The 25384-nt window shown below is 51.1% G+C and overlaps 11 protein-coding genes across 11 annotated transcripts; 4 read left to right on the plus strand and 7 right to left on the minus strand.

Moving 5' to 3' along the window:
- Positions 1 to 148: 148 nt before the first annotated feature.
- On the minus strand, positions 149 to 1827 carry HETIRDRAFT_407655 (uncharacterized protein). The gene is made up of 11 exons (XM_009544281.1): positions 1703 to 1827; positions 1613 to 1641; positions 1486 to 1558; positions 1318 to 1430; positions 1223 to 1263; positions 1060 to 1166; positions 924 to 1001; positions 756 to 877; positions 559 to 707; positions 426 to 503; positions 149 to 372 (listed from the first exon to the last, which is right to left on the minus strand). Exons 1-11 carry the CDS (start codon positions 1805 to 1807, stop codon positions 335 to 337), a joined length of 933 nt encoding a protein of 310 aa, XP_009542576.1. The 5' UTR covers positions 1808 to 1827; the 3' UTR covers positions 149 to 334.
- Positions 1828 to 2892: 1065 nt separating this feature from the next.
- HETIRDRAFT_100640 (uncharacterized protein) lies at positions 2893 to 3238 on the plus strand (the record flags this gene model as incomplete). Its single annotated transcript, XM_009544282.1, has 4 exons — positions 2893 to 2904; positions 2955 to 3035; positions 3098 to 3153; positions 3211 to 3238. 4 exons carry the CDS (start codon positions 2893 to 2895, stop codon positions 3236 to 3238), a joined length of 177 nt encoding a protein of 58 aa, XP_009542577.1.
- Positions 3239 to 5578: 2340 nt separating this feature from the next.
- Positions 5579 to 7531, plus strand: HETIRDRAFT_379852 (uncharacterized protein). The gene is made up of 7 exons (XM_009544283.1): positions 5579 to 5677; positions 5731 to 5829; positions 5884 to 6105; positions 6161 to 6617; positions 6667 to 7001; positions 7052 to 7093; positions 7166 to 7531. Exons 1-7 carry the CDS (start codon positions 5607 to 5609, stop codon positions 7419 to 7421), a joined length of 1482 nt encoding a protein of 493 aa, XP_009542578.1. The 5' UTR covers positions 5579 to 5606; the 3' UTR covers positions 7422 to 7531.
- Positions 7532 to 7879: 348 nt separating this feature from the next.
- On the plus strand, positions 7880 to 8853 carry HETIRDRAFT_44672 (uncharacterized protein; the record flags this gene model as incomplete). The annotated part of the gene is made up of 5 exons (XM_009543526.1): positions 7880 to 8001; positions 8081 to 8145; positions 8197 to 8240; positions 8295 to 8601; positions 8660 to 8853. 5 exons carry the CDS (start codon positions 7880 to 7882, stop codon positions 8851 to 8853), a joined length of 732 nt encoding a protein of 243 aa, XP_009541821.1.
- Positions 8854 to 9323: 470 nt separating this feature from the next.
- On the minus strand, positions 9324 to 13900 carry HETIRDRAFT_100638 (uncharacterized protein; the record flags this gene model as incomplete). The annotated part of the gene is made up of 17 exons (XM_009544284.1): positions 9324 to 9540; positions 9612 to 9748; positions 9800 to 9903; positions 9952 to 10071; positions 10128 to 10545; positions 10604 to 10659; positions 10748 to 10847; positions 10903 to 10991; positions 11071 to 11170; positions 11225 to 11907; positions 11968 to 12003; positions 12057 to 12992; positions 13064 to 13088; positions 13147 to 13266; positions 13328 to 13546; positions 13603 to 13720; positions 13776 to 13900. 17 exons carry the CDS (start codon positions 13898 to 13900, stop codon positions 9324 to 9326), a joined length of 3603 nt encoding a protein of 1200 aa, XP_009542579.1.
- Positions 13901 to 14466: 566 nt separating this feature from the next.
- On the minus strand, positions 14467 to 14983 carry HETIRDRAFT_414736 (uncharacterized protein; the record flags this gene model as incomplete). The annotated part of the gene is made up of 3 exons (XM_009544285.1): positions 14467 to 14526; positions 14584 to 14811; positions 14864 to 14983. The coding sequence occupies 3 exons, from the start codon at positions 14981 to 14983 to the stop codon at positions 14467 to 14469; spliced, it is 408 nt and encodes a 135-aa protein (XP_009542580.1).
- Positions 14984 to 15116: 133 nt separating this feature from the next.
- Positions 15117 to 15888, plus strand: HETIRDRAFT_310358 (uncharacterized protein; the record flags this gene model as incomplete). The annotated part of the gene is made up of 3 exons (XM_009544286.1): positions 15117 to 15266; positions 15323 to 15671; positions 15725 to 15888. The coding sequence occupies 3 exons, from the start codon at positions 15117 to 15119 to the stop codon at positions 15886 to 15888; spliced, it is 663 nt and encodes a 220-aa protein (XP_009542581.1).
- Positions 15889 to 15918: 30 nt separating this feature from the next.
- Positions 15919 to 17773, minus strand: HETIRDRAFT_379854 (uncharacterized protein). The gene is made up of 6 exons (XM_009544287.1): positions 17424 to 17773; positions 17281 to 17361; positions 17170 to 17230; positions 16964 to 17109; positions 16835 to 16900; positions 15919 to 16778 (listed from the first exon to the last, which is right to left on the minus strand). Exons 1-6 carry the CDS (start codon positions 17461 to 17463, stop codon positions 16012 to 16014), a joined length of 1161 nt encoding a protein of 386 aa, XP_009542582.1. The 5' UTR covers positions 17464 to 17773; the 3' UTR covers positions 15919 to 16011.
- A 1409-nt stretch (positions 17774 to 19182) lies between these two features.
- On the minus strand, positions 19183 to 20727 carry HETIRDRAFT_414739 (uncharacterized protein; the record flags this gene model as incomplete). The annotated part of the gene is made up of 7 exons (XM_009544288.1): positions 19183 to 19943; positions 20009 to 20083; positions 20134 to 20187; positions 20249 to 20340; positions 20398 to 20458; positions 20522 to 20602; positions 20685 to 20727. The coding sequence occupies 7 exons, from the start codon at positions 20725 to 20727 to the stop codon at positions 19183 to 19185; spliced, it is 1167 nt and encodes a 388-aa protein (XP_009542583.1).
- A 653-nt stretch (positions 20728 to 21380) lies between these two features.
- Positions 21381 to 25244, minus strand: HETIRDRAFT_432387 (uncharacterized protein; the record flags this gene model as incomplete). Its single annotated transcript, XM_009544289.1, has 8 exons — positions 21381 to 22220; positions 22284 to 22435; positions 22516 to 22622; positions 22696 to 23577; positions 23641 to 23789; positions 23846 to 24931; positions 25002 to 25105; positions 25168 to 25244. The coding sequence occupies 8 exons, from the start codon at positions 25242 to 25244 to the stop codon at positions 21952 to 21954; spliced, it is 2826 nt and encodes a 941-aa protein (XP_009542584.1). The 3' UTR covers positions 21381 to 21951.
- Positions 21451 to 21816, minus strand: HETIRDRAFT_310850 (uncharacterized protein; the record flags this gene model as incomplete). Its single annotated transcript, XM_009544290.1, has 1 exon — positions 21451 to 21816. The coding sequence occupies one exon, from the start codon at positions 21814 to 21816 to the stop codon at positions 21451 to 21453; it is 366 nt and encodes a 121-aa protein (XP_009542585.1).
- Positions 25245 to 25384: the final 140 nt, after the last annotated feature.

Here is a 25384-nt window from a genome sequence, read left to right on the forward strand (position 1 = left end):
TATTACCGAGACGGAGAGAACCTTAGATAACCTTTCGTCACCTCGACACAAACCTCGATCAGGATTTGTGGCACGGCATGCAGGCAAATCGGGCATCTCTCCTACCATTCTTGCCTCCTTATATCATAATTGTCCACACGAGATGCTTCTAATGAACGATACGTTGATTCAAAGCGATCGCGCTGAACCTCCCTGATACACGCATTCCGGTACAGCAAATGCAGTTCGCATAAGATTGGACGGAGTGGAGCAATATGCTATTCAGTGAAAGATATCCAGCCTTGCACAAGGTGATGATGATATGAGACAATTTCGGATGAACAGATAGTCATTGTCAACCGGCGCCATCATGGAGAGCGCAGCATACCGCCGCTGGATATGAATGTCCATTAGAAGTCTCACCCTGATCGAAGAGGGAACCAGACCTTTATGATGCCCATTGTATTGTCTGACCGTTTCGCCAGATGCCATTTCCCATAAACGCGCAGTGTGATCAGAAGAAGCTGGCAAGTCGCAGCTGAACATCTGTGGCCACTTTTTAGGTTGAAAGATACTCACCTGTGACTAAATATGCCGAGTCAGCACTGAAAGCGCAATCCCACACCCATCTTTGATGACCCTGGAGTACTTTATCCTGCTTGAATTCGTAATTGGGTGATATTGACCAGATTTTGACTGTCGCATCGGCTGAACATGTTGCAAGATATCTGCATGTCATGAAAGAAGAGAAGCCGGATGATCGCGGACCGACTCACTTTACATCGGGGCTGAGAAGACATCGAGTGAGGTACTTCGAATGAGCCTGAAATTTGGTGACCGCTTGGAAACGGGGTAGCTGCGAGCTTTCTTCGTTAATTTTCCACACGTAGCACTTGCCCTGGTAGACGTAAGTGAGGTTGCCGTAGGTAATCAAAAATAGGTACCTTATTGTTGCCGGCTACCAAGCATGAACCATCTGATGCAAGGGTCACAGAACGTATGGGCACGTCCCCGGCAGGGGTCTTGGTTAGGAAAAGAATCAATTTGTAGACTCAACGACGAAATATTAAATATCATTACGAGTTCGTGAGTACATATGTTTTCGGACAAATCCCATTGCTTGATTCGACCCGCTTGGTCACAGGAGATCAGCTCGCCTTGATTGGGGTGCACACAGACATCGTTGACTAAGAAGATAGCGCGTCTGAGATGGATGGGCCCCAATTAGAAAAAGCTATCTCACCTGGAGCTTCGTTGTTGTAGTTTCGGTGGAGATTCGTGCTTCTATTATAATAGAGTCAGTGGTGATGCAAAAGGTGATGCAGTCAGTAAGCGTACCGCAAATCCCATATTTTTATCGTCCCATCCTCGCTCCCTGTTACTAGCCATTTCCCTTGGCTATGGAAAGACACCGACGTGACATTCATCGTATGCGCGTCGAAAGTGATGGCCTAGACGAGGGGAAATTCAGTTATGAAAGGAGAGACACGATAATGCCCAGTGTACCGGTGTTGAGGATGAACTTGCGATCTCGTAGACGTTGACTTTCTTATGAATTGCAGCAGCCAATAACCGCTTGCTATAAGATTGAGTTAGCAGACCAGCTAGGAGAAGACGCCATACTTATTCTCACTCTGGTGAGATAGCAAGTCGGTTTACTTGCTGCGTGGAATGCCGCTGAATGAGCCAAGAAACGGATGTCAAGGTAGAGAATGGACCGCACGCCTATTTCTCCAGAACGAGCGATAGTCCTTGAGCAGATACCACTCCAAGCCTCCCAAAAGCGTATTTCATGATCATACGAGCCAGTGACAAGTATAACAGACATATCATGGCGAGTGGAATTCGCCTTTGCAGTAGCGTTCTGAGATGGCATCGTCAGAGTAGTGGCAACAAGAGACTCACGTATGTTTGTGGCGTCGAGATCTAAGACCAAACTCCGATCTGTCGCCCCGGCGCCTTAACATTTCGATCCTTCGTACGTGCAAGCTCGAAGGATCTACTTCTGGGGGCGCCTCATTGCACATTCTCGCAGCTGGGGCTAGTTGGATCCCTGATCCGAGCTCAAGATCGTCTCTCCTCTTTCCATGGCAGTTCTCATTTGCTTCAGTCACGATCAAGTGATCTAGGCCTCAGGCATCTCATCGAATATATAATGTCTTTCTCGGCTCAGACCACACACCTGAAATGCCTCCATGCATTCGCTGAGCTTCCTATATCGGTACCTTTCTCCCTCTTTGTGGAGTTCATTCATACGTGAGGAGCTGCATAGCCTACCCACATCGTCGGACGACTGCCAGACGAATCTCCCTCGCTTATGGATTACGTGTATCTCCTCGTGAATCCTCGTGCCTGCTTCTGTCTTCTTGTGGTTCAACGTTCAATCCCGAGTCCGGCATTTCGTCGCCCTTTGCGTTGCCGCAGCTTTTCTTTGGCTCTCCATCGTGCACGTTCTGACGATGTCCCTACCCACAGTTTCCCAACACTAGCTTCGACGGTCTCGACCGCGTGAGACCGGGCCCGATAGCTCGTACTTCACCTGCAATGTGGACGCCTTATTCTCCCGCAATCACCTACCTTCTTTCTACATCTCTCGCTTTTTTCGTAACCGATCTCCGTCCAAATAGAACATGAAAACATCTCTGTACGCACAGATCAGGATACACCCTCCGTGAAGACCTTCCATCATCTGCCTCTAACTGCGTTTCGATGTTCATTACTGTGTCGCTCTGTGAGTGTGACATTGTTTCGATCGTGTACACGACAGGAGTCTTCAGGGTGGTCACTTTGCTTTTCATGAGTTATAAAGACGAAGGTGAGCTGCCATCTTCTCAGAGTCCATCCTCAGACAGAACCTAGCCTATCGACTTCAAAATAACGAGCTCCGTCTTCTAGACTCCTACTATTTCGGCTATGACTATCGCTGTGTGTGCACTTTTTTTCCAGAAGGAATTTTGCGCTCACAAAACTCGCAGAATGGTTCTCGAGTTTGGTTCTGGGATACTCATGGCGGTGTAAAGCATGCCACTGTGCTGAGTCTCGGCGTACAAGCCGACGTATGTTGGATCCACCAGCTTCAAAGAAAATGTAATGTTCATTGTTGTACTCTTCGACATAGGGCACGCGCATTGCTCTAATTAGACCAGACGGTGAGGCCCAAACCGTAACTCTGCCGTACGTGTCATCACTTTAATCTCGCCACATGGCTAGGCTGACTTTTGCTCACGGTAGGGTTGAGTCACTCACGCTCCTTGCGTAAATAGCTCGTGACACAAGGCATTTAAGACAAATTGTATGTTTTGGACCTCTCAGTGTATTTGACCAGCTGTCGTACTGTATTATGTTTGTATTACGGTTTGTATTGCCCCAGTTTTGATGTATCCAATTGACATTCTTCTTGCACGGACCGGATTCGCTTGGGTACGCATGAAGGCCCTCAGCTCGACTTCGAATTCCGATGACGCACACTGGCGTCGAATGACGTCAAAGCTAATTCTTGCTCGAGGTCAATTACAGCATGGACGTCGAAAGAAGATTGACCCGACGCACAAGAAGTCTAAGATCGTAGCTCATCGAGCACATGTCGCAAACACGTCGAGAATATTTCCAAGACCGAACAGTCGTTTTGGGGTTTAGATACCAATCCTGTGTTGCATCATCTCAGCGTAGCACACGGAAACACATGTTTTGCTCGCCGACTAAGTGGTATAATGACGATCTCCATGATCGTCAGAGCAGACTTGCTTTCGGCAGCCGCGCCCCACCACGACACAGTCAAAAACTGCCACCGGGTGCTAGCACTTACTGTGCTGCAACTGCGACCACATACGACTCATCTCGCATGCCCACCTTGTCGGCTCAGCATGCAGCGCTATGGCGCAGTGCAATCGACCTGGAGAAGACGTATTCTTTTCGATCTCGATTTTGAGAGCTGTCTTCACCTGTCTCGCATGCTTTGTTCGCTCATTCCATCGTACGTATCTCATCTTGTGCGATCGAAAGTTGAGTGCGGAGCTTACTGAAGATCGTTACCTTCTCGCCGGGGGTAATTGTAAGCGCATGAATTCTTGTCAGGCCTTGTCATCCCATCTATTATTTTTCGAAATAACCCATCGTGCGGAGGTTGTTATGTGCCTGAGAGGAACATGGAATCCTTGGGATAGTCAGTAGCAGTCATGTTCGTCGCTGAGGGAGTACCGTCGTTGACGTTCGTTGCGAGTCTTCTGCTCGAGCTCGGAGATCAACTTCACTTGCGTAGATTTTGAATCTCCTGTCGATGAGGTTGCCACTCAGGCGGTAAGCCATTATTGTCGAGGTGAGCATGCTGGGTTTTGAAGGTATTGAGTAGCGTGATGATCATGGAAGCAACTTCAGTGGGCATCGGACCGCGTTTGGGTATCGGCTGGTACCGGTCTGTACTGGCGTAATCGGAGGCAAAAGCTGACCGCACATATAGAGGCTTCAGTGGTTTTTACCTCATGATGGTTCCAGGTTGAGACAACAGGGGATCTTGGCGCGTGGCTGAGGACGCAAGCCATATTTTAAAAGCTTTCGTTTTAGTACTTACGCCTCCAACAGACACTTACCAGAAGCCAGATGTCTCTTGACACCCATCAGTCCAGATTTACATCCGGACCAGCAAAAAAAATACAGCCATATATAGAAGACCTTGCAATTGAAACAACTAGCTTCTCTTTTCAGGCATACTACGTTCACTGTTGAGTGGGTATTGAATGAGATTCCGAGGCTTTCCGCTCGACTGCATCGGCTGCTAGGGGCCTCCCAACTACATGGTGTAAGTCTCGAACTACGGATCGACTGTGTCTTGGAACTTCTTGATATGCTCACAACGCCACCTGGTTGATCGATATCAACATTGGCCGAGGTAAGCTCCTCCGCGTTTTTATCGCATGGCTTCCGACATTCCTCGTTGATGACTGACTACGAGGGGACCGCGCAGGTCGGAAATGGCAAGGTTCATCTCCGCGTGATTATGCATGTCAATGTTTTCTAAACTGACTTCAGGCCTCAAGGCCTCAAGGGTATCTGTTTTTGCGGATCCTCAGCGTTCTTGCCTGTAGCGACAAGCCGTGGATCGTGAGTTTCCATTACACGCTCCCACACGTATTCATACCCAGCGGGCCTGCAAAAGAATGCATTGCTTGCTGGAAGGCGCACGAGTCTCGATCTGTGTATTTTTTGATTGACTCGATTGGGTTCCTTGTTGGCGGTCCGCACTCCGAGGCTATGCTGAGCATATTGGGTGGTTAGGTGACCACAGAGAGCGCCGGCCCAACGTTGAGGGCCCTTCTTTAACGACTGCTGCCGTGGTCTAGCTCTGATCGTTGACAAGCACTACATATTATGGCCATTCGTCCTCCTCTAAATTGTCGTCGTCTCCTCTCAATTCTTCTCTCGGACAATCCGAGTCAATATGGCCGGGCACCATACGATGTACTAGATATGCAAAGTGTACATCAGACGCGTGCCAAGCCAGCTGGTGCTTGTGTATGTTTGGCAGACGCGCCAATCACGTGCGCTCGCTCGGCTCGTTGGCGTCACTCGTTCTAATAGGCCTTCCCCACCACGATCGTATTCTCACAGACCTGCATGCCCCCGACAGCATAATGTCTGCACAATCATCCCTTCTGCAAAGAGTTCGTTTAGGATTGACATGCTGCTCCATCGCAGCTAATGCGTTAGCTATGTTTAACATTTCCACATGCACCCTTCTGATTGATACATCGGCAGTCTGTTTGCGGGGGGGATATTCACATTCCCTTTACTTGCGCCTGCACTTGCTGTACATCTGAATCTTACTCAGCCTCAGCTCACGACGATTGTCTTAGCGTAAGTGTAGCCTACCCCTTGGCCTTCTAGATGCTTGATAAGTGCTTCTCTTAGAGGCATGATAGGCCAATACCCCTTCTCTGCCGTGGTCGGCATGGTCATTGACAGATTTGGCCCATGGGCATGCTCTCTTGCCTCCTCCATTCTTTTCTCTACAGGCTTTGGGCTCTTTGCGTGGGAGATTGCAAAGACGCCCGCCATCACACCCACATCCCAATCATCATTTCATCGCCTTGTCGTTTTCTTTTGCATGGCTGGCCTCGGAACTGTCTTCTCGTGCGTATCTCATTCATTTAACTCACAGAAGGTCCATAATGATAAGTTCCTTTAGGTATTTCTCGTCTCTCTTCGCAGCATCTAAGAATTTTCCTGACTATATCGGTGTCGCGTCAGGTTCCAGCATGGCTCTTTTTGGTTTATCTCCTTTGTTTCTGTCTCTCATAGCTTCTAGATTTTTTACTGATCCCATAGCTGGTTTGAACGTGACCCAATTTTTGACTTTTCATGCGGTTGCGGCTGGTCTGGTTCACCTTTTGGGAGCGTTCAACTTACACACCCCTTCCGTTTCAACTCGACTGAGTTCACTGTCCGAGGAGTCATCATCATTCGCGGACTCTGATCCTGAAGAATCACTGGAACCGACTGAGCGCACGCCTTTCTTGCCTGGCAAGCAGAAGAATGTCGATGTGCAGGTTATACTAGTGGATGAGGAGGCTAGTATTGCGGATCTCCTCAGGGATACACAATTCTGGCTTCTGGCGATCATCATCATGTTCACTTTAGGATCTGTGAGTCTGTTTACAACGTTTCTGAAGGTCTTAATATATCTGTATCTAGTGTGAGATGGTGATCTCAAACATTGGGACCATCGTTTTGTCTCTCCCATTATCTTCGACCGACATCATCACACTCGATCCATCAACCGATACTGCCACTTCAACGCAGGTCCGCATCCTCTCGATCGCGAACACCGTATCTCGTCTGCTCGCAGGTCCGCTCGCAGACTTTGTGTCTCCTGTTGCATTATCTCTTTCGAGCGGTATGCGATCATTTCCAAGGAAGCACTTTGTCAGCCGTGTTGCCTTTCTTTCTGGAGCGACAATGTTATTGGGGGTTTCATTTGCGCTTCTTGAGACAGTCATTAGATCGAGAGAGAGCCTCTGGATCTTGAGGTATTTCTTTGCCAAGTTTTTGCGATCATTGAGTTGAATAAATCCTTCAGTGTTGGCACTGGTCTGGCCTATGGCATCACATTCACCATTCTGTACGCTTCAGATCCTTTTTCCTATCGGCATCGATGTCTCGCCCTTCGCTGACACATAAACTTGGTCTACAGCCCCAGTATCATGTCCTCAATATGGGGCGCAACTAATCTTGGACGCAACTTTGGCATTGTCACATATGCTCCCTTCCTAGGGACCCCTTTCTTTTCTTACTTATATGCGTTCGTATCCGCCCACAATTCTGGTGGCGAGAGTGTGTGTATCGGTGTTTCGTGTTGGCGCTTGACGTTCTGGGTGGGCGCGGGTGCTGCACTGGTCTCTTGTAGCGTGAGCATGGTATTGTGGCGGCAATGGAAAGGGAAGGTCTGATTACAGGCGACAACCCTTGCTATGGATGAGAGCTGAGTATAGATATATAATCTGTGGTGACCGGTTTCGTTACTTAGAACTCTCGATCAATACAATTGTACTTTTCCACTACTTTTCCACTACTTTTTCCCTGTGATCTCTTGCAACAAGTACTATTTGCTTTGGTCCCCAATCACCTAATGCAAACTCAAGCAAGACCTCAAGACCTCAAGTTATAGCGTCAGCGGCACTACATGACTCCGGTGACGAGCTTCAGAAGCATCTATATGACATGATCCCAATCACAAATACTACGATTCTGCGGTTGAAGGCGCTGCGGACCTCTGTGGACACGTCACTAGACGGCCAAAGACTGCCCTTTTCTCCTCCCTATATTGACTTGACGTTCCACAGACTATCTTTCCTGCTAAGAGAACTCGACCATGTCACGGTCTACGCAACTGCGAATGATAGCTTTGATGCTTCACGCATCAGCTGCTTCAGCGATGTCTTATGGGTACAGAAGTCTAAGCAGCACACCCCTGGACAAGTGGATTAGAAGCCAGAAAGGCGGACATATGCAGTTCCTGACAATCCAAGGGTGAGTCTTGTATGCAAGATGGATTGATGCATCATCCTTCTGAGATACTGTCCGGACTCCGACTGACGTGTCCGTGTAGATTAGCAGTGGCATGGGTTACTATGCTGCTGAGCCTTGGAAATGACATCTTCCCTACTGTCAAATGTACGTCTTTGACATATTGTCATTGAGCAGCGTATAATGATAGGTTACTAGCGCTCAGAGCCCTCAAACGCGCGTTGTTCATGATCGCTATGCCAGTATGACTTCCATCGCAGGATTCCTGCACGAATGATTGATGTTCCTTTCACCAGCTGTCTGTGGTCATCTCAACCATCTACTGGTCACTCTTACTATTTCTCCCGAACCTTATTCTTCGAAGAGAATCAACAAATATGGAGCCCACCTCTTCCACTGCAGTACCCAAATTTATTCGGCTTGACCTCAATGTAGATCTCGCTCTGCACGCCGTTCCCGCACTCACTCTTTTCTTGGACTTTATCCTCTTTGAGAGGCCTTACTCTCACAAAGCAGCAAGGCGCGGTGCTCCTTTACTATCGGTTTTGGCAACTCTGTGGTACGGCTCCTGGGTCGAATACTGCGCTAGCTACAACGGGATGTGTGAGTCTTTTGGCGTTCTCGCCTCAACTATGGGTGCCATCATTGATAATCTACTCAGTCCCCTATCCATTCCTCACGGGAAATCCGCTTCCGATTCGCATAGCCATATATTTTGGGGCGTGTCTGTTGGCTCTGCTCTCATTCTGGGCTCTCAACTCGGTACATACTAAACCTATATTGGGCCACATCGGGTTACAGCCAGTATTGCGATCATATGACAGGCCTACGCTGAAAGGCACGCTTGAGGATTGATGCGACAAGCGGTTTCCTCGATGAAGGTCTACTTACCTTCTATGTTGTACATTATACCTGGGCTCATGTCGATCTCAATTGACCTATGAGCTTCTCAGTGTAACTAATGTTCGTGGGTGATTGTCGATGAAGTCAAACTGATCAATAAGCTCCAGGCTTCGTGTTTAATGTCTGCAATTGTATGCATTCATTATGATGTGAGAAATCGAACAGCAAGTGACATGACTCAAAAGCGTTCATACAACGAAGTACACTGTTCCGAGGAGTCCACAAGTTCGCCCAAGTCCATCCGGCTCGAGCTGGTTCGACAGGTTTACAGTACGAGGTAGAAGCCCAAAGGATGTTGACTGAGATCGACAATAGCAGAGCCACCTTGATGGAGTCGAACCCTTCAGAATTGACACAGAACACAAAGCTGAGAGCGAGTAATTCTCTGGGACAGACGGAGCCACGCTGGAAAAAGAAAAGTATCAAAGCCACTTCGTTACACTTTCGGGTAGCTCCCGCAAAGTTAGTAACTTGCTGGTGTGGATCTGCACACCGCGGTCATGTTCCCTCAAGAGATTCTTTGAAAGTTGTAGCCCCTCTTCTCCAAGGCGCCCGGCTTCGCCTAGCGCGGTAAGGAAACGCTTTGAGTAATCGACGTAAGCGGCTTCAAGGTCTATGAGATTGTTGAAGGTTGTAACGCTATAAAAGGAATGAGGGCACAAATCACGGTGGAAAGCTGCCTCGAGGTCTGGAGATACAGAGAAACGTACTTCAGCTCGTTCAGTGAACGTAGATCATTCGCGGCTTGAGAGAGCAATTGCTGTCGAGCGTTGCGAACACTGTCTCGAACTCCGTCATACAGGTTTGAAATCCTGGCCTGAATAACGCAGGTAATCTCGTCGATGATCTGAATCAAGTCAATTCGCATGTCTGTCATGAAACTGGTCATGTGACAGACCGCGCTTATTTCAGAATCAAAATCTTGGGGAAGCAATTTCGCAGGAATGGAGTGTTCTCCGGTCGAGTTGCGAGCGACGCTAGTAGGCTTGGCGAACTTTGATCCTGTGGTCATCGTTAGGTTGTATCGGGATCAGCACCATCATATCTTACCGACATGTTGCGTTTGCTGCTCCCGCTCCGGACGTGATTGGTGTTGTAATTTCTTCAAGGGCTCTCTCGTTCCAAAGTAAATTTGCTTCCTTTGCCGCGGTATCACCCTGGTGCGGTCCTCTTTCAAAAGAGTTATCAGAGCGTTATGGAGGTACCGAACGTAATAAACTATTCACCGATCGGTGCTTCCTTCGATGGCCAATTTGACAGTTTCTCTCGAGGAATGTAATCTCCAAATGAACCTTCACTGTCATCGTCATCGTCATCCTCGATGGCAAACGAAAATGCTACGTTCTTTTTCGGCCCAGCGACAGATGTAGTCTTGCGTGGAATCGGTGAAGGCACTGAGGAGTTGTCTGGAGATACTTCCCTCAAGGGACTTTGCATACGAAGGGATGAGTCAAGTGAAACTTCGAAGTCATTATACTTGATTTTATCGTCTTCAACGTCGGGGGGAGGAGCGAGCAAGTCATTCTGCTCGCGGTTCACGAGCGACAGATTAGAGAAGGCGGAGGGCGATCGGGCACTACTCCAATGCGGTTGTAACTTTAAGTCTTCATCATCTTGCGTGAGATCTATCGTCACGGCTTCTTGCTGGATATCAGGCAGGAGATTAAAGATGAAACATTTATATAAAATCTTGGCAACGTACTTTTTTCTTTTCTTTTGACGATGGACCCAGTCTCAATCTCCGTTCTTCAATCTTCTCTCAGAAGAGACATTGAACAGACGTACATAAAGCATAAATGAATCCTCACCTTTGTGGCGAGGTACATAGTTTTGAATCGATTCTTACCTAGTTCATCAGAGCCCTCGTCCGTACGTTCTAATACGAAGCGGAAAGCCTGACTCTTTTTCTCTTTCGATGACGATTGGGGATCGGGCATACCTAGCTTCTGAACACTTTCAGCAGGCTCTTCCAAAGAACACCCCCCTGCTTTCTGATGCAACAGAGGCTTCAAAGGGTGAGATGGCGTGGTCAGAACCTTGGCTGTTCCGGTGGATTTTGCGGTAGGCTTCTTTGGCTGAGTTTCGGAAACCTGCATGGGTGATGATGTCATATAGCAAGGGCCCAGAGGATTGGAAAGATATTTGCCTTTGCTTTGTGTATCGGCTGACTGTGTTTGATATTTGATCTGGGCTGTGGTTCTGGCTCGAGGGCCTGAGTTCCCACTGGTTTAGCTATGTTCAGGTGTGGGATCACGTCTTTGACCACCGCCTATGGGTTGTCAAAATGAACATCGGCTCTGCGAAATGATGAGGCACAGCTCACCGTGCCGCGACCCTGATTAATGACTTCACAAGCCATCTCACGCAGTTCCGAGGAGTTAACATCTTTGTCACCCTGTTCTACTTCTGTCATGACCGGTTGAGGCTCACGAGGCGGCTTTGAACTTTGTTCGGCTACAACTCGAGATATTTTCGAGGGGCCTCCCGCAGAGTTCGCCACCCTAGGCCCAGACTTCGACACAAGAGGATGGGTTTCGATCCCTTGTAGAGCAGCCATGTTCAAATCAGCACGATTTTCGCTTGTTCTTGCAGGTGCCATATGTTCTGTATCCTTAGGTTTCATGGCGGCAACTCGAGATCTTGGAACGATTACGGCAATTGGAGCAGGGGGGCTCGATTCATGACTCGATGAAGGCAAGGCGGGTTTGGCCGTGGAAATGGGTGGTACTTCGTCGTAGTCCACTGACAAAATTGGAGCCGGGGGCAATCTTCTATACTTCTGCTTCTGATGGCCGTACTTCCTCGCAGTGCTGCGCAGAGCACTTTGTGCTTGAGGTTTGTTGAATTCAAGTTCGATGTCTGACGCCATTGAAGCTTTTCGTCGTTTGGAAGGCCGTTGGGGACGAGCGGGTCCGTTGTCGGGTACAGTTCTGCGTTTGCGCTTAACATCAGTAGCCCGAGCGGTTCCTTCGGTCTCTACAGGCACGGGTATTTCGTCGCGATGTCCTTGTTGGCGAATGATTCCGTCATGATGACATCTGCCTCTATCAAAGCTAAGCCTCTTACCTGGAGATGAAAATGTCTGAGTATCGGAAGCATTGTCTATAAACGCGCGTAATCAGACTACGCATAGAAAGGTGATGAGTTCAACAGACCGGCTGTTCCCATGGTTGGCTTCGTGTTCAATGTGTTGTAGATATTATCGAATACACCTGACGTCTCATCCGGTTCAGCAAAATGATCGTCCATCTCTGGGCTTTGTGCATCTCGAGCAATTCTTTTCAAAGCAGCGGCAGCCGATGCGCGAGGTTTCCTCCCTCTTGTATCCATGAATATTTTAGCAGATATGTCGTCGACACAGTCGCCAATTGGCGGCGGGGTAGATCGTTTGGATGCACCGTTCGGAACAGCCTGCTTTGCTTTAGTGCTCTGCCGAATGAGTTGCCCAAGAGGCGCAGATGTAGGTTTTTTGTCGACCTGCTTCTGGTCAGCAGCTTCTTTCCCGTCATCCAAAACGCCGCTTTGGCTCCGAGAGGGGGCCACCACCTTTCTGTTTGATTTTGACCCTTGATCCGTGCTGGTTAGCAGCTGAACAAGGTCAATCCAAGACTGCGAACCTTTTGCCTTCGAAACAGGCTTTACGTTCCCAGGGGCTTTAGTAGATCTATGCACAAGTTCGCTATCAGAGATGTCGGTAAGTTCCTCGTCACTAGTCCCAAAAATCTTGTCGCGCATGTCCTGACTGCGTGAACGACGAAGAGTATTGTAATCTGAAGATGATCGGAGGGAAGGCACCTCGTCTTTATCATCACTTGGATGTTGATGAATGATAGAGGCGGTATCGGAAATGGTCTTTGCATGTTGGTCGGTCTGTCCAGTGATAGGAAGAGCGGGAACGATTGTCCACGCTTTTCCTTGAGAGGGGAGGCCGCCAATGCCAGCGGGTGTACTGAAGCCAATGTCCGGAACGCTGATTTGGCGAGATAGGTCAGACTTATATGCCGTATCAGAGACCGGAATTTCAGCGTCGCTGATATTTTCCTTTCTGTTGTGAAACCCGCTGATATAGCCTATGTTATCGTCGCTTCTCTCTAACAGATGAGAGACTAGTCAACGATCATTAAAAGCCTGGTCACTTGTCGATGAAAGGCACAAAACAGACCTTGCTCTACAATCTTGACTTTCTCCTGTGAAAAGAAAAGACGGATTGGAGAATATGATGCGATGTTTGCCAATTAAACTGACCTCATAAGAGGCTGAATGGAAAGGGTTTCGACCTTCTATATCCAATTTGATCGGTGAATTGATTGATATACGCTCTGTTGTGTTAGACAAGGAGGGGCCGTCCCATGAAAGGGCACGTTCCTGAAATTTAGTAGTACATGAAGCCGAACAGTTCTCAAGGAGTGACGGCTATACTACATACCAAATTTCGCGCCTTCACGGCGCGTGTGAACCTGTCTATATCGGATGCCAGTAAGTTGAAAGTCATGAGCATAGGCCTATCTTTGGGAATGTTATCCATCTGTTTATCTCCCACTACTGCGGGAGACGACAGGGTAACTACAACGAGGCCGGTGGTCATAGACACTTTGATTTGTCGAACGACTGAATAAGGGGCTTGGACTCCTTCATACATATCGTCCTTACATTGAATTTAGCCTGTTGAGTAGAAGTTGCTTCGAGAGCATAGAGGCTGACCTTGGTTATGTGATTCAGAAAAAAAGCGGTTTTATCCAGAAAGAACCTATCATGTGGAGCGGGCTGGAAGAATGAAGTACCGCAGATAACAACTTCCTTCACGGAGAACGGCTGAGGACTGAGGGGGAAAGGGCAGTTAGTCAGTCATCCTTTCACGACTTGACACAGCTTACAAAGTTATATCACGGGCCAAGACTTCAATTATTTTGGTCGATGTATCCTCCCAATCCGGCATGGAAATGTGGTTCGTGACGGCAAGTATGTCCTCATAATAGCGAGATCTCACGGGAGCAGACATGAAGACATCCTCAAGAAAATCTTTACGCAATCGACGCCGAGCAGGTGAGCCGTTTGTCAGTGGAATCAGACGAGCCAACAAAACTAATAGTTGCTCCAGTGCCATGTAGTCTGGTTGATATTCAGATGGGGTTCAACAGAGATCGTAAGACCACTACCTTTCGTTTCTGCGATGAGACGCCCGAGGCTGAGGCTAACGACACGATGAACTTTGAACGAATTATTCGCGCACAAGAACTAACCTTCCAAGCACTGAGGGTTCGCGGAGCTTTTCCTGGTTCTCGCGATGATTTTCGGAAGTGGTGGAGAGGAGGAGATAAGTCTATGAACAAAACGAGCGTTGGACGTTGGGGAGTTGATGCATATATGCGTGTACGGGACAGCGTGGAATAGATCTCTTAGCGCTGGGAAAGGATGTAGGGAGAATTTGAATCGCTTACTGTTACCCTTAGACTGACAGTGAAGCTCGTAGAGGTGATGGCAGACGTGGATGAAAAGAATACGGAGCATATAGTCGCATAGAAGGCTTGGGCAACGAGCCCTTTGGTTGACGCTTCAACCCAGAAGTTAGAAGTAGTATATTGTATTATGACGGTTTTCACCATTATTTTTGTCATCAAGGTGATCCTAACAGAAGCGAATATTGATCACTAAGGTGGAGCACAGAGTCAGAGTGAAACATACTAAAACTCCAGAGATTATGGATTCTGCGATAGGCTCCCATGCATAGCGTACTTTCATTTTCTGATTTTGAGCAGCATGTATTATTTTATCACTGATGATTTTGGCAAAGACCGCAGCTGATAGTTGAAACGACGAAGCTGGAGCAGCGGTATACAGCGGACGAAGAGAGTAGCGTAGTTTTTGAGATACTCTCTTAGAGAATTCCGAAGATGGGACGGAAGAGTTGAACTGAAAGCAAGAAATACGCATGAATGTTCCTCAGTGGTTGGAAGGAACTTACCAAGGAAGTGAGCCAAGATGAGATGTAGTCTACAGTGTCTCGTATCTCCTTGCTTTCTGCCTCCGCAGAATTTTTGAGCGCACCGAGAAGACTGTCAATAGTATCTGGGGACTTTGACATGTTTTTGATTGTAAGGAGTGGGAAGATGAGCTGAATGTTCGGGAGGAGAGGCTGTCGCGCAAACAAACACAAAGAACGCGTAAAAGGAGTACATGCATCATGTGTCCTCTGCGACTTCCTCGCCGTCTTCCGTATGTCAGAGCAAGATCCACTCCTGCCTTCTCGTGAAGCTGAACATGACATAGAAGCAGCATCTGATGGTGGCAATGACTCATCTTCGTGGAAGAAAAGAGTAGGAGAAGCCCTTGAATCATCTACAACTCACAAGATCGTGATCACATTGGTACGAGATGTGAACCCAGACGCCATAAGTCATGACTGATAGCAATGGACTTGTAGATCATCACCGACGCTGTATGCGTTCTATCTGACCTGTCATATACTCTGTTGTCCTCCAATTGTACTTCGCCCTCGGAGCCTGAGTCCCCTCTTTGGCTTGATATCCTCTCCGAAATTTCCACCGCTATCACCACACTTTTCCTCGTCGAAATACCTCTGGCACTCTGGTCCTTTGGGCTTCAATATTACAACCCGATTGGCTCCACAGTACACGCTGCGCTTCATCTTTTCGATGCATTGATTATTGTCACCACATTCGTACTCGAGGTCGGACTGCGCGGCAGAGAGCGTGAACTCGTGTCTCTGTTAGTCGTTCTGCGTCTGTGGAGACTTGTGAAACTAGTTGGAGGTCAGAGCTTCTCATGATAACCCAGGGAAGGGCCGCTGACATCTTAATGGTAGGCGTGGCGGTCGGTGCTGGAGAGATTGAAGACGAAACTCTGAAGGAGCTGGCCGAGACCAAGCAAGAGCTCCAGTCGGCACGCTCTGCGCTGGTAGAAGCTCGACGCCAAATTTCTGAGCTTCAGGCAGTGCTTGAGGCTCATTCGACGACGGATGAACAGTAATGTGAGCTCGGACAATAACTTCGACGACATCAATCGGAAGATATGCTACATTGATTAAAGAGTGGCAAGGACTGCGTTGGTACACGTACAATAATTTAACCAAGTTTGATCACAAGCTCTGACTTACTTCTTATACAATTCGCGTTCCCAACTCTGTGGCCTTGGCATATCCGACAATGTGATTCCCCTGGCTGCATCCGCCTCCATCCATTGCGTCATTCGACCCATATCGATAGGTTTGTCTGGATCGGACGGGGCGGGCACAGGTCGTGGGTATGGATATAAGAGCCGTGTCTCCTTTTCAGGATATATTGACGATCCCTGAAAAGGCTTTTCCTCTTTTGTCATTTTCACAAACCCAGATCCCTCCATAGGGTCTCGCTTTTTGCCTTTCGAGACGCTTGTAGATGCCTCGGGGAGGTAGGCAGAAGGTGACACAGTATCGATTGTGAATGGTAGATCGCGTCCTGGTCGGAAGGGCTTCTGGCGAGCATACCATGCAGGGACCTTTTCTCCCTCTCCCGTACTTTGCGTGATGACAGGCGACAGGGAAAGGTTGCTTGCCGTGGGGCGAGTACGATGAAATATTGAAGTCAGAGGCGAATTTGCACCTACGATGCTCGCCAAGCTCCGCACTTTCAACAACGGAGGAGGCTGTAGATTTTTCTCGATATCCCAAGGAGGCAAACCCTGGCTGGTGTATGTTCCTTGAATGATGGAGTGACGAATGGGGTCGTGAAGTAATAAAGGGGGGAGCTGGGGAGCACTGCTTCGCGTCACTTCAGGGCCCACAAACCACGGTATGGAGTAGAAGGAGCGTGTCCAGATGAAGGGATGCAGACTCAAATGAGCTATGGCTGCGCCGAAGATCATGACAAAATATCCAAACACTATTTGAAAGTGAGATCAGATCAATACAACTCAGATGATTTGCCGAAACTCGTACTCAAGATGGCCGCCAACCAGCTAATTGGGACCAAAATGGTCGCCGAAGCGCACACGCTGAATGGAGCTGCAATCAGACAAAGCATGAGACGATCGCTCCAACGAAGAGGAGCCAATTATGACTACTAACCTCTAGGAATGCATAAAGCAGGAGGGCCGCTGATGGTAGCGCTGATGCTCGCACCCAGCTGCAAAACGCTCAAGACTCCCGTCCAGCCGCATTCGAACCCTACAAATGCAGTGCTTGCTTTCGGCACGACAAGCGGAGCGAGAGCCCTACAGTACCCCGGATGATCAGATTGAGACTTGGATGAGGATAAGTACAATGCCACTGACACGATGACAAAAAGGAAGATGGCGCAGGCATTGAAGATCAAGAAAATAGCCGCACCATGGACTTGCCAAGAATTGATAAGTGCAAGTAGAAATATCAAAGAAGAAACACACCTAAGATTCCGACAGAGTTCGTAGCCCCAATATTCCATGCCGCAAACACCAATACGAGCGAGTTCAGATATACAAGCAAGGCTAGTCAAGGTGAACGCATTCAGCTCGGAATTCACCCAGATCAGACGAGGAATGAAGCTCACATAGAAATACAATTCGGATGATAATGAATGGACTACTCATGGCGTATCCAGACGCCGTCGCGACCGAGCCCGAGTGCTGTTAGGAGGCAGGTTTTACAGAGCTCTAGAGGATACAAAAGTTTGTGGATTTCGGGTCTAGGAATGGTAAGTTATAGCTGCTAAAGCGCTGAGGAGTCAAGTAGGGTGTGAAGAATAATAGAGGAAGAAGAAAGAAAGCAGCAGAAGTGTCTGCGAAGAATGTCCAAGACGTGCGGCAACTGGACGGCTTTCGCACACGTGTGCATGTTCCGTGTGGCATGACCATCGGGTGGGTTGAAGATACCAAACACGACCGGCGTCCGACAATGGCGAGACGAAGGACAATAGGCGTGGCCAAAGGCAGCGAGAAGATGCTTCGTCATCTTGTACAGCCACCCGAAAGTATGGCAAATCAAAGCCCGACCATGACATCCAGAATGTATCCCAGTCCTTTCCAGCATCAGGAATGGGAACTCGAGGTCTAATATCCTCATCAAGCAAGTATTTCTTCTGCGGTCTGGAAAACCTTAGCAAACCGCGACACCGACAAAACAGGAATCGTCAAATACAAATATCCGAAGCCTATATCGGAGGTCGAAGGAGAATCGCCAACGTTGGTGCCTTTGAGAGACTAAGGTAAATCATCAACATGAAACACAGACCTTTCCTGTTCTTCGATTCGTCCTTTCATATACCACGCAGGGATGAGCCTGTGGAAGGATTTTCAGCCCATGAAACTGGTTCCAAGATGCCTCGCGCTAATGATGTTGTTGTTCGACAATGCTGGTACTGGTTTACTGGTTTTCCGCGTCAATGGACGGCGAGCGAAAGAAAACAGTGTTCTGTTCAGCTTGTAGACGTCTACCATCGCTGAATCGAATGACTTTTCGCTCGGAACAAATGCAGGCCTCACAATGACTGTAAGTGCCAAAGCCCGACTTTCGAGGAAGGCTTTCAGAGAGCGTGCGACCAAACGTCCGACAGGCTTAAGCCAACCAGGTGTAGTGACCGGCCGCCATCGCTGTGATGATTGTTTGGGAGGTCTTCCATGCCAGGCGGGGCACCATTGAAAGTGAAGCCTATCCAAAGGGGTGTCTTTCAAGCACCGGACGACACGAGGTAAGTGGTCTGCCGCCGCTCGATACATACTCTAGCAAGAAACCCTGTTGTGAACATATGCGCAGTCTGGTCTGAATTATGTTAGGCGTTATTGAGCCGAGTGCAGACCGTTGAAGATCGCTGTAGGCGTCCACGATCGGCTGAAATGCAGCACAAAACGGACCGAGTGAAAAAAAGTAACATCTTCGTCCATAGAAAGCAAGAGCGCCGAGGTGTCGCACCTTGTTGTCTCTTCTAGCCAAACAAGCGACTTGATGCCCGACGTGATACAGCCCAACGAAGGACATGAAAATGTCGATGACTTACAACACGTGCACGGAAAACCGGAAGGGATACAAAATCTCCATTGTATCATCACCCCCTGAGAACGGAGTAATCAGTGACTCTGCCACCGAGACTCTAGCAGACAACGACAACAACACTACGATTGTTACACACGACCACGCATACACATCAGCCCAAATGACAACGATAAAGATAGTAGAGGCAGCAAACACCGAGTCAAAGACAGAAGGCACAAACGAATGGCGGGGAGACGGCCGGCGCATCCCTAGCTACCTCCCTCACACCGGGTAGCTCGCATCAACGACAACAACAGACGAGCGGCGCGACCGGAACAGTCCTAAGTCCGAATGTTGCTGATCCCTGAGAGATCTAATGCAGGCGGGCGCAGCATGTCCAAGCTGGACCGAGTCCGCTGCCGCGGACCCGTCGGCCGCACTGGACGGGATGAAGGCGACTGTGTGGATGAAACCCTCTTCTCCTCCGCCGACTCAGCAACGGGGGGACTCTGGGATGCATCGGGAAACGCGGAAGGCGGCGGCTTGCGGGCTGTGCGCCGCGGCCCCGGAGGCGCCTTCATGATATCCTTGCGTGGCCATTCACCCAACGGCGACTCGTCGGCGGGAAGAGACACAGTCCGCCAAGGCGCAGGGTTGGACTCGGGTCGTGAAGCCGACGGTTCGGGAAGGAGGGGCCCGCGCTCAGGCGCCATCCAAGTCGATTGTATGTGTTCAGGATACAGCGAGGGCATCGTCAATGACACCTGGCGTGTCTTCTGTAGCATCGACTGGGCGGCTGTGACCGCAGGGATGGGAGGCACCGGGTTTTCCGCTGCCTCCACGGCGATAGGGGAGCCGAGGTATTCGATCTGATAGTGGGCGCCCAATTCTGATTCAGTGGGTAAATTGATTGGGCGGCGAGGTTGAGGGGCGACGACGGAGTGACGGTGAGGGAGAGCGGGGGAGCCCGGTCGACTTTTGATCTGTTGACAATAGGCATGTCGGTACCATGGGTACGTGCGGACGTGAGCATGCCACACAATGTCGTCGAGGCGGGAGTGTATGATACCGGAAGAGATGAGGGCGAATAGATAGATGAGCACTGGGATGCGATCAGGATACATAAATTCAGTAACGGAAATAATGCCGGGGGGTGAAAGTTCGCACGAGATACAGCGCATGACCATGCGAAAGCTTCAATGAGCTTCGTGGATGTACATGAATTAGCGAAAACGTGGGCGTCTGCGATCACAAAATGAGAACCAGCTGACGATGTATACCGAAAGTCTGACCTTGATGTCCGCACATAACAGCGGGCAAGTTTGCAGTCACGGCCGCTGCACCCGCTACGGGAACCAAAAAAGCTGTTCGGCCAGCCAAGAAAGGCAACCAGCGATCGCGACATACCGAGGTGCAGCAGCGACAACAGTCCTACCCATACAGACTCGATCCACACGCGTCCAGTGAGCGCATGTTTCCAGAATACATCTAAGAACAAGCTATGCGAGACGCATCAAGGGCTCCGACAACGACGAGTGAGCGACGGGCGGACTGACGTGGGAAGTACAATCACAAGGCCGAAAGCGCCCAGAAAAATGACAAACGGGTCCACCTGCGCTGCATCGCAGCAATAACGGATTATCGCGCCTGCAGGAGCAGCGGCCTAGCAAGGCGACTCACGAGTTGACCCCGCTGCCTGAGCAAGGCTGAGGTTCCACACGCCGGCGCTGCAGAGGACAGCGTCGCCGACGACGATAAGCCCTGTGAATCGAACGACCCAAGCGTCAGCTCAGCGCTCCGCCCCCCGCGCGTTTTCGCACGAGCCCCACGCCGTCGCGCGCACCGAAGACAAAGTACCGATAATAGAGCAGCATGGCCTTGCGCATTGCGACCAGAGACGGCGACCAGACCTCGCGCGAAAAAAAAGAGAGTGGGAGCACCGCTGACGGTAGTGCTTTAAGAAGCAGGACGGCGCAAACGCAGGGGGGAGGGCCGCTCAAGTCAGGGAGCTCAGCTGCGCGACTTGATCTTCTTCTCTCACTGGGCTTGATACTGTCCCTTTCCGACTTGCCGCTCAAACGCCGCCACGTGGCTGACGGCATCGCTCCCTTTTGGACGCCCTCATCTTTGCTTCGTCTGGAAAGAAATTAACAGAGCCCTCCCCCATGATGCGGCCGAGGTCCCACGGCGAAAAACATACGCAACGACACCGATGTCTCCAGCCTTTCGCCAGTCCAAAAGCCCCCCCACAAACGTCTTGTCTCTTGTTTCAAAAGCGCCCTCGTATTCGGCAGATCGGCTAAGCATTCAAAATGATCGCCCCGGTGGTCCCCTCCGGTTTCCTAAAAATATGCGGCGTGGGATACATCTTCCCCAGCAGCGTCGGATATGCTGTTCGAGACTCGCAGCGCGTTCTGATACCACACGGGGCTCCAGACCACCCATGTCAACACCCCACGCACACCATGACGTCTATCCATCTTCGTGGACCGTTTGATCCACTTTACCAGATCCCAAGTTGAGGACATCCCGACTTGTTTCCGAGCCCCGTCTGCAGGGGTGCACGCAGTGAATAAGGACGATAAAAAAACAAAAAAACAAACAAAAAGTCAATAATAAACTAGTAGATGCGATATGTAAGTAGGCGAAACACGGAGGACGAATAATAAGAATATGTACTGCTTCACGACGTCGCGCATCAGAATCGCGCATAAATCCTCCCCCCATCTCAGAACTCCTCCGACAGCCGTGGCGCCCATCCCATCACCAAGCCCGGCAATGAACCGCGGATCCCACCGCGCCATCAAAAGAACATGATACACATCAACATGGTCAGATGCGGTGGGATGCGGTCCCAAATTTGCCCAGCCCTGCACCGTCTCACTGATCCCAGCTCGGGTATGTCCCCGCGGGTCTGAGAGACAGCCTGTCAGTGGTATCGCCAAACCACGGAGCGTCACACATCCATCCTGCATCTCCAAACCCCCTCCCTCTAACACAACGGGTATGTTCAATCGCGGAAACGCCGAGCTCCCATCCGGCTGCTCCCAGGGACGCCAGGGCAGACAGAAGCGACGCCACCGTTCCACCGTCGCAAGCGCTCGCAACGCTTACGCCTGTGTTTTCTGAGACACGAGGTCTGCGTGACTGTTCCCGCTCCCATCAAGCACCGGTGGTGGCCTCGAGAACGTCGCGAAGCTGCTGGCGTTGAGCTCCTCGTCGACGCTCGCAGAGAGCGGTACGACCACGGCAGGCACCGGCGCACCCGGAGCCGGTAGGGGCACGTACGAGACCACTTCACGAGCACTGTCTTCGCGCAGCCGTTGAGCTAGTGCCTCCAATCGCGGAGGCGCCGAGTGGGCGTCACTGAAAAGCCGGCCTGCCAACCAGAAAGAGGGCGCTTAGCGGACGGACGGAATCGACTCGATGTCGCTGTGCTCACCGTACAGAATGCCCACGAGTCTCGCGACGCCGATCCGCACGTCGACGATGGGATCATCCGCTAGCGCGGCGAAACACTCCCAGAACTGTTCGTCCGCTAGTACCGTCTCGCCGCCCTCTGATGTGATGATGCTCTGAAAACACGCCACGAACCTACAATGACGCGTTGGCCCAGGCACCGACAGCTCCACGATCAGCATCAAGGCGGATAGCACAAGGCCAACAGGACATACGTCATTCGTCGACGGAAAACAGGAGCCTGGGCAAGGCTACAGATATCTGCGCCCATCTTGTGCTGCTCCACTGGATATCTTGCGAGCGCTCGAAGAATAGAGGGAACCTTGATAGTCGTCGATGACGTCGAGCAAATTAGGATACCGAGCGAAAGTAAAAAAATAAAAACCTGCACGCACCACGCTCACACCCGCCTCCCTGACCACTGCAACCTCATCCACAAGCGCTCTCCGCACCAACGACCTGACCACCTCAATCGCGCAGTCCCCGATCACTTCAACGAGCACCGCCAAGCCCTTGGCCACACCTTGCCTCTCTCTCCATCCGCCCAAGGCCCTCGCAACCCAGCTCTCATCCAGAGCCCTTACCACAACTTCTCGAGCCTTCTCATCCACCACCCTCACCAACGCCTCGACCGCCTCGACCGCCTTCATCCTGACTTCGCCCTCCGACGCGAAAACTGCGGCGCGCCACAGCGGCACAACGTCCCTCGCCGCGTTCTCGGGGCCCAAGATTCGTGCCATCTCGCCGGCCGACGCCGCGAGAGTTGTGCGCACCTTGGCTCCGGGCTCCTGCCCAAGCCGCAAGTACAGTGGACGCAGCTCGGACCAGCGCCCTCGCCCAAGTGTGAGCGCGACCGCGGGGTAATTGAACGCGCATATAAGTGCACGGGCGGATCCGTCAAAGTACCAGTCCGTGTCCTGTTCTTGAGAAGGCAATGGTCGCGACGACATGGGCTCCGAGATGGAAGCCGCCGGCGTCCCATCATGCCAGTCGACGGGGCTCAGCGGGCGCACCTCCGAACCGATGAAGAGCCGCAATAGTTCATCCGGCGGGCCGCCAGGGTCATCGCGAAACGTGTACATCACCTCGCCGAGTGCTTCGAGCACGCGAAGTCTCACCGAAGGCGACGCATCGCGGGCTAGCGGCAGGAGCGTGTCCAAAGCCAATGTCCGCCGATGGTGGGGCTGAAGACGAGGGAGAATAGCGGGAAGCGCGAACAGGGCCGAATGCCGGACGTGCCAATGTGAGTCCGTGCACAAGGACTCGAAGAGAGGGAGCTGTGAAGACGTAAAGAGCCTAAGAATTCTGGAAGTCCAAGACGATGTGAGACAATGACATACCAGCGATATGATAACGATTTCTACGGGCACGACCTTGGCCAGTGCACCCAATGCATATGAAGTTTCCTTGCGTACCCAGGGAATTGGGTCGCGACCGACGCGTTCGACCTCGATGACAAATGCAGCCGAGGTATCATCGTCGAGGTATCCTGCAAAGATGGCGAGTGAGCACGGTTCGAAGATGAGATGAAATGAAATGACGTACCTCCGGCCGAGACAGCCGCCATCAAACTCATACTGCTTAACCTGCCAATCGCGGCCTGCTCGCTGGCATCCACAATCGCCTCCGCATCCATTCCAGGGTCTGGATCCACATCCATAAGGGTCATGTCTCCACTTCCCACCGAGTCAGAAGACAGCCCCTCTGTTCCTGCAAGGCTAGACTCCGTGGAGTCCAGCATGGCCGGCGCCCACTCCACTGAATCTGTCGGGAGCGGTAAAGAAATATCCATGACGTGCGGACTCGCAGGTTGCCAGCCTTCTGGCATGGAGTCTTTTGGCGGGTCCTGAGACTTGGCGTCGAAAAACGAAAACTCACGATCGCGCGAGTCGCCAGAGGGGACTGGAGATGGCGGGTAAGGGGGTGACGGACTCTGAGAGGTCTCATCCGGTGGCGAGAGCGCAGGTGGCGTATCGGAGAAGGTGGACGCGATAGACGGAGGCGGGTGAGAGGATATCGCGTCTTCAGAGGACGAGGACCAGTCCAAAGGAGGGGGGAAGGCTGGAAGGGGGTCAGAAGGAGGTGGGAGTGGCGGAGAGAAAAGATTCAACGGTGGAATCAATGCAGAGGAGTCTGGCGCGGGAGGCATCGAGAACGCCTGCTCCTCGTCGACCCATCCTCCACTCTGCTCCGCATCGGCCATCGGCTCGTCCCCCTCTCCCTCGTCGAGTATGTCCAGTCGCCCGATACCGATGACGACCTGGTGCAAAATCTCCTGCTCCAGGAGGCGGCGCTCCGCGTCGCCGAACAACGTCTGTCGCCCGGGTTCAGGCGCCTCCCGCACGCGTCGGAGGATATCTACAACGGCGAAGCGTGCCGCTGCGCCTACGGGCACGCTGCGTGCAAGTAGAAGAGTGCCTATGATCGGCGTGAACGACTGCACGGGGAGCGGGGTAGGCTCGGCCGCCAGATCAGGGAATTCGTCGGGCGTGAGGCGACAATTCTGTGAGAACGAGCGACGGCGCGTGTCAGGGCTCGCGTGGGCAGGTAACAAGGGAGAAGGACGGACCGAGGTAAACCAAAGGATGATCGGGACAAGCTGCGAGGCAAGAGCCTCTTTGACGGCTTCATCTGAGTTGAAAGAAGCGAAGCGAGATGAATGAAACGCGGAGGGATGAGATTGCGCAGCGGCATGACGTACCTTCGTCCGTAGCGAGACCGTTGAGTAGGGGCAGGACATACTCCACAGCCTCGAGGGGCGTCACTTGAGGCAGGATTGACGGCAGCTCATGAGCGATGTACACCCTGAAAGCACAAAGCGGGTCAGGAGGCGTGTTTCCCGTGAGTAGAAAGGGAAGGATGCTGACTTGTGAAAGACGGCTTGGCTGCGGGAAAATAGGTATATTTTTTCGAGGGGGCTGAGCCCCTCATCGTCAAAGCACATATCGAGGCTGTCAGGGCTGTATATGGCATCGGGGGAGAGAGCCTGTTCTTGGTAGTCGAGGGGAGGAATAGAGATGTGGAGGCCGGAGGGGGAAGAGCTGGAATCCAGCGGGGGAGAGCGATGGGGGCTAGGATGCGGGA

This window comes from Heterobasidion irregulare (assembly GCF_000320585.1).
Source record: "Heterobasidion irregulare TC 32-1 unplaced genomic scaffold scaffold_02, whole genome shotgun sequence".
In the NCBI taxonomy this organism is placed as follows: Eukaryota; Fungi; Basidiomycota; class Agaricomycetes; order Russulales; family Bondarzewiaceae; genus Heterobasidion; species Heterobasidion irregulare.

What these genes read in the sequence shown, in the direction of transcription:
- HETIRDRAFT_407655 (XM_009544281.1), bottom strand. Translation starts at nt 1,807, where the DNA reads ATGTCTGTTATACTTGTCACTGGCTCGTATGATCATGAAATACGCTTT. An exon ending in CTCGTTCTGGAGAAATAGGC is followed by an intron (nt 1,642 to 1,702) that starts GTGCGGTCCATT and finishes CATTCCACGCAG; the next exon opens with CAAGTAAACCGACTTGCTAT. An exon ending in TGGTAGCCGGCAACAATAAG is followed by an intron (nt 878 to 923) that starts GTACCTATTTTT and finishes TACGTCTACCAG; the next exon opens with GGCAAGTGCTACGTGTGGAA.
- HETIRDRAFT_379854 (XM_009544287.1), bottom strand. Translation starts at nt 17,463, where the DNA reads ATGAGTAGTCCATTCATTATCATCCGAATTGTATTTCTAT. An exon ending in TGCTTTATGCATTCCTAGAG is followed by an intron (nt 16,901 to 16,963) that starts GTTAGTAGTCAT and finishes GTCTGATTGCAG; the next exon opens with CTCCATTCAGCGTGTGCGCT. An exon ending in CTGGTTGGCGGCCATCTTGA is followed by an intron (nt 16,779 to 16,834) that starts GTACGAGTTTCG and finishes ACTTTCAAATAG; the next exon opens with TGTTTGGATATTTTGTCATG.
- HETIRDRAFT_379852 (XM_009544283.1), top strand. Translation starts at nt 5,607, where the DNA reads ATGTCTGCACAATCATCCCTTCTGCAAAGAGTTCGTTTAGGATTGACA. An exon ending in TCATGTTCACTTTAGGATCT is followed by an intron (nt 6,618 to 6,666) that starts GTGAGTCTGTTT and finishes ATCTGTATCTAG; the next exon opens with TGTGAGATGGTGATCTCAAA. An exon ending in GGCATCACATTCACCATTCT is followed by an intron (nt 7,094 to 7,165) that starts GTACGCTTCAGA and finishes CTTGGTCTACAG; the next exon opens with CCCCAGTATCATGTCCTCAA.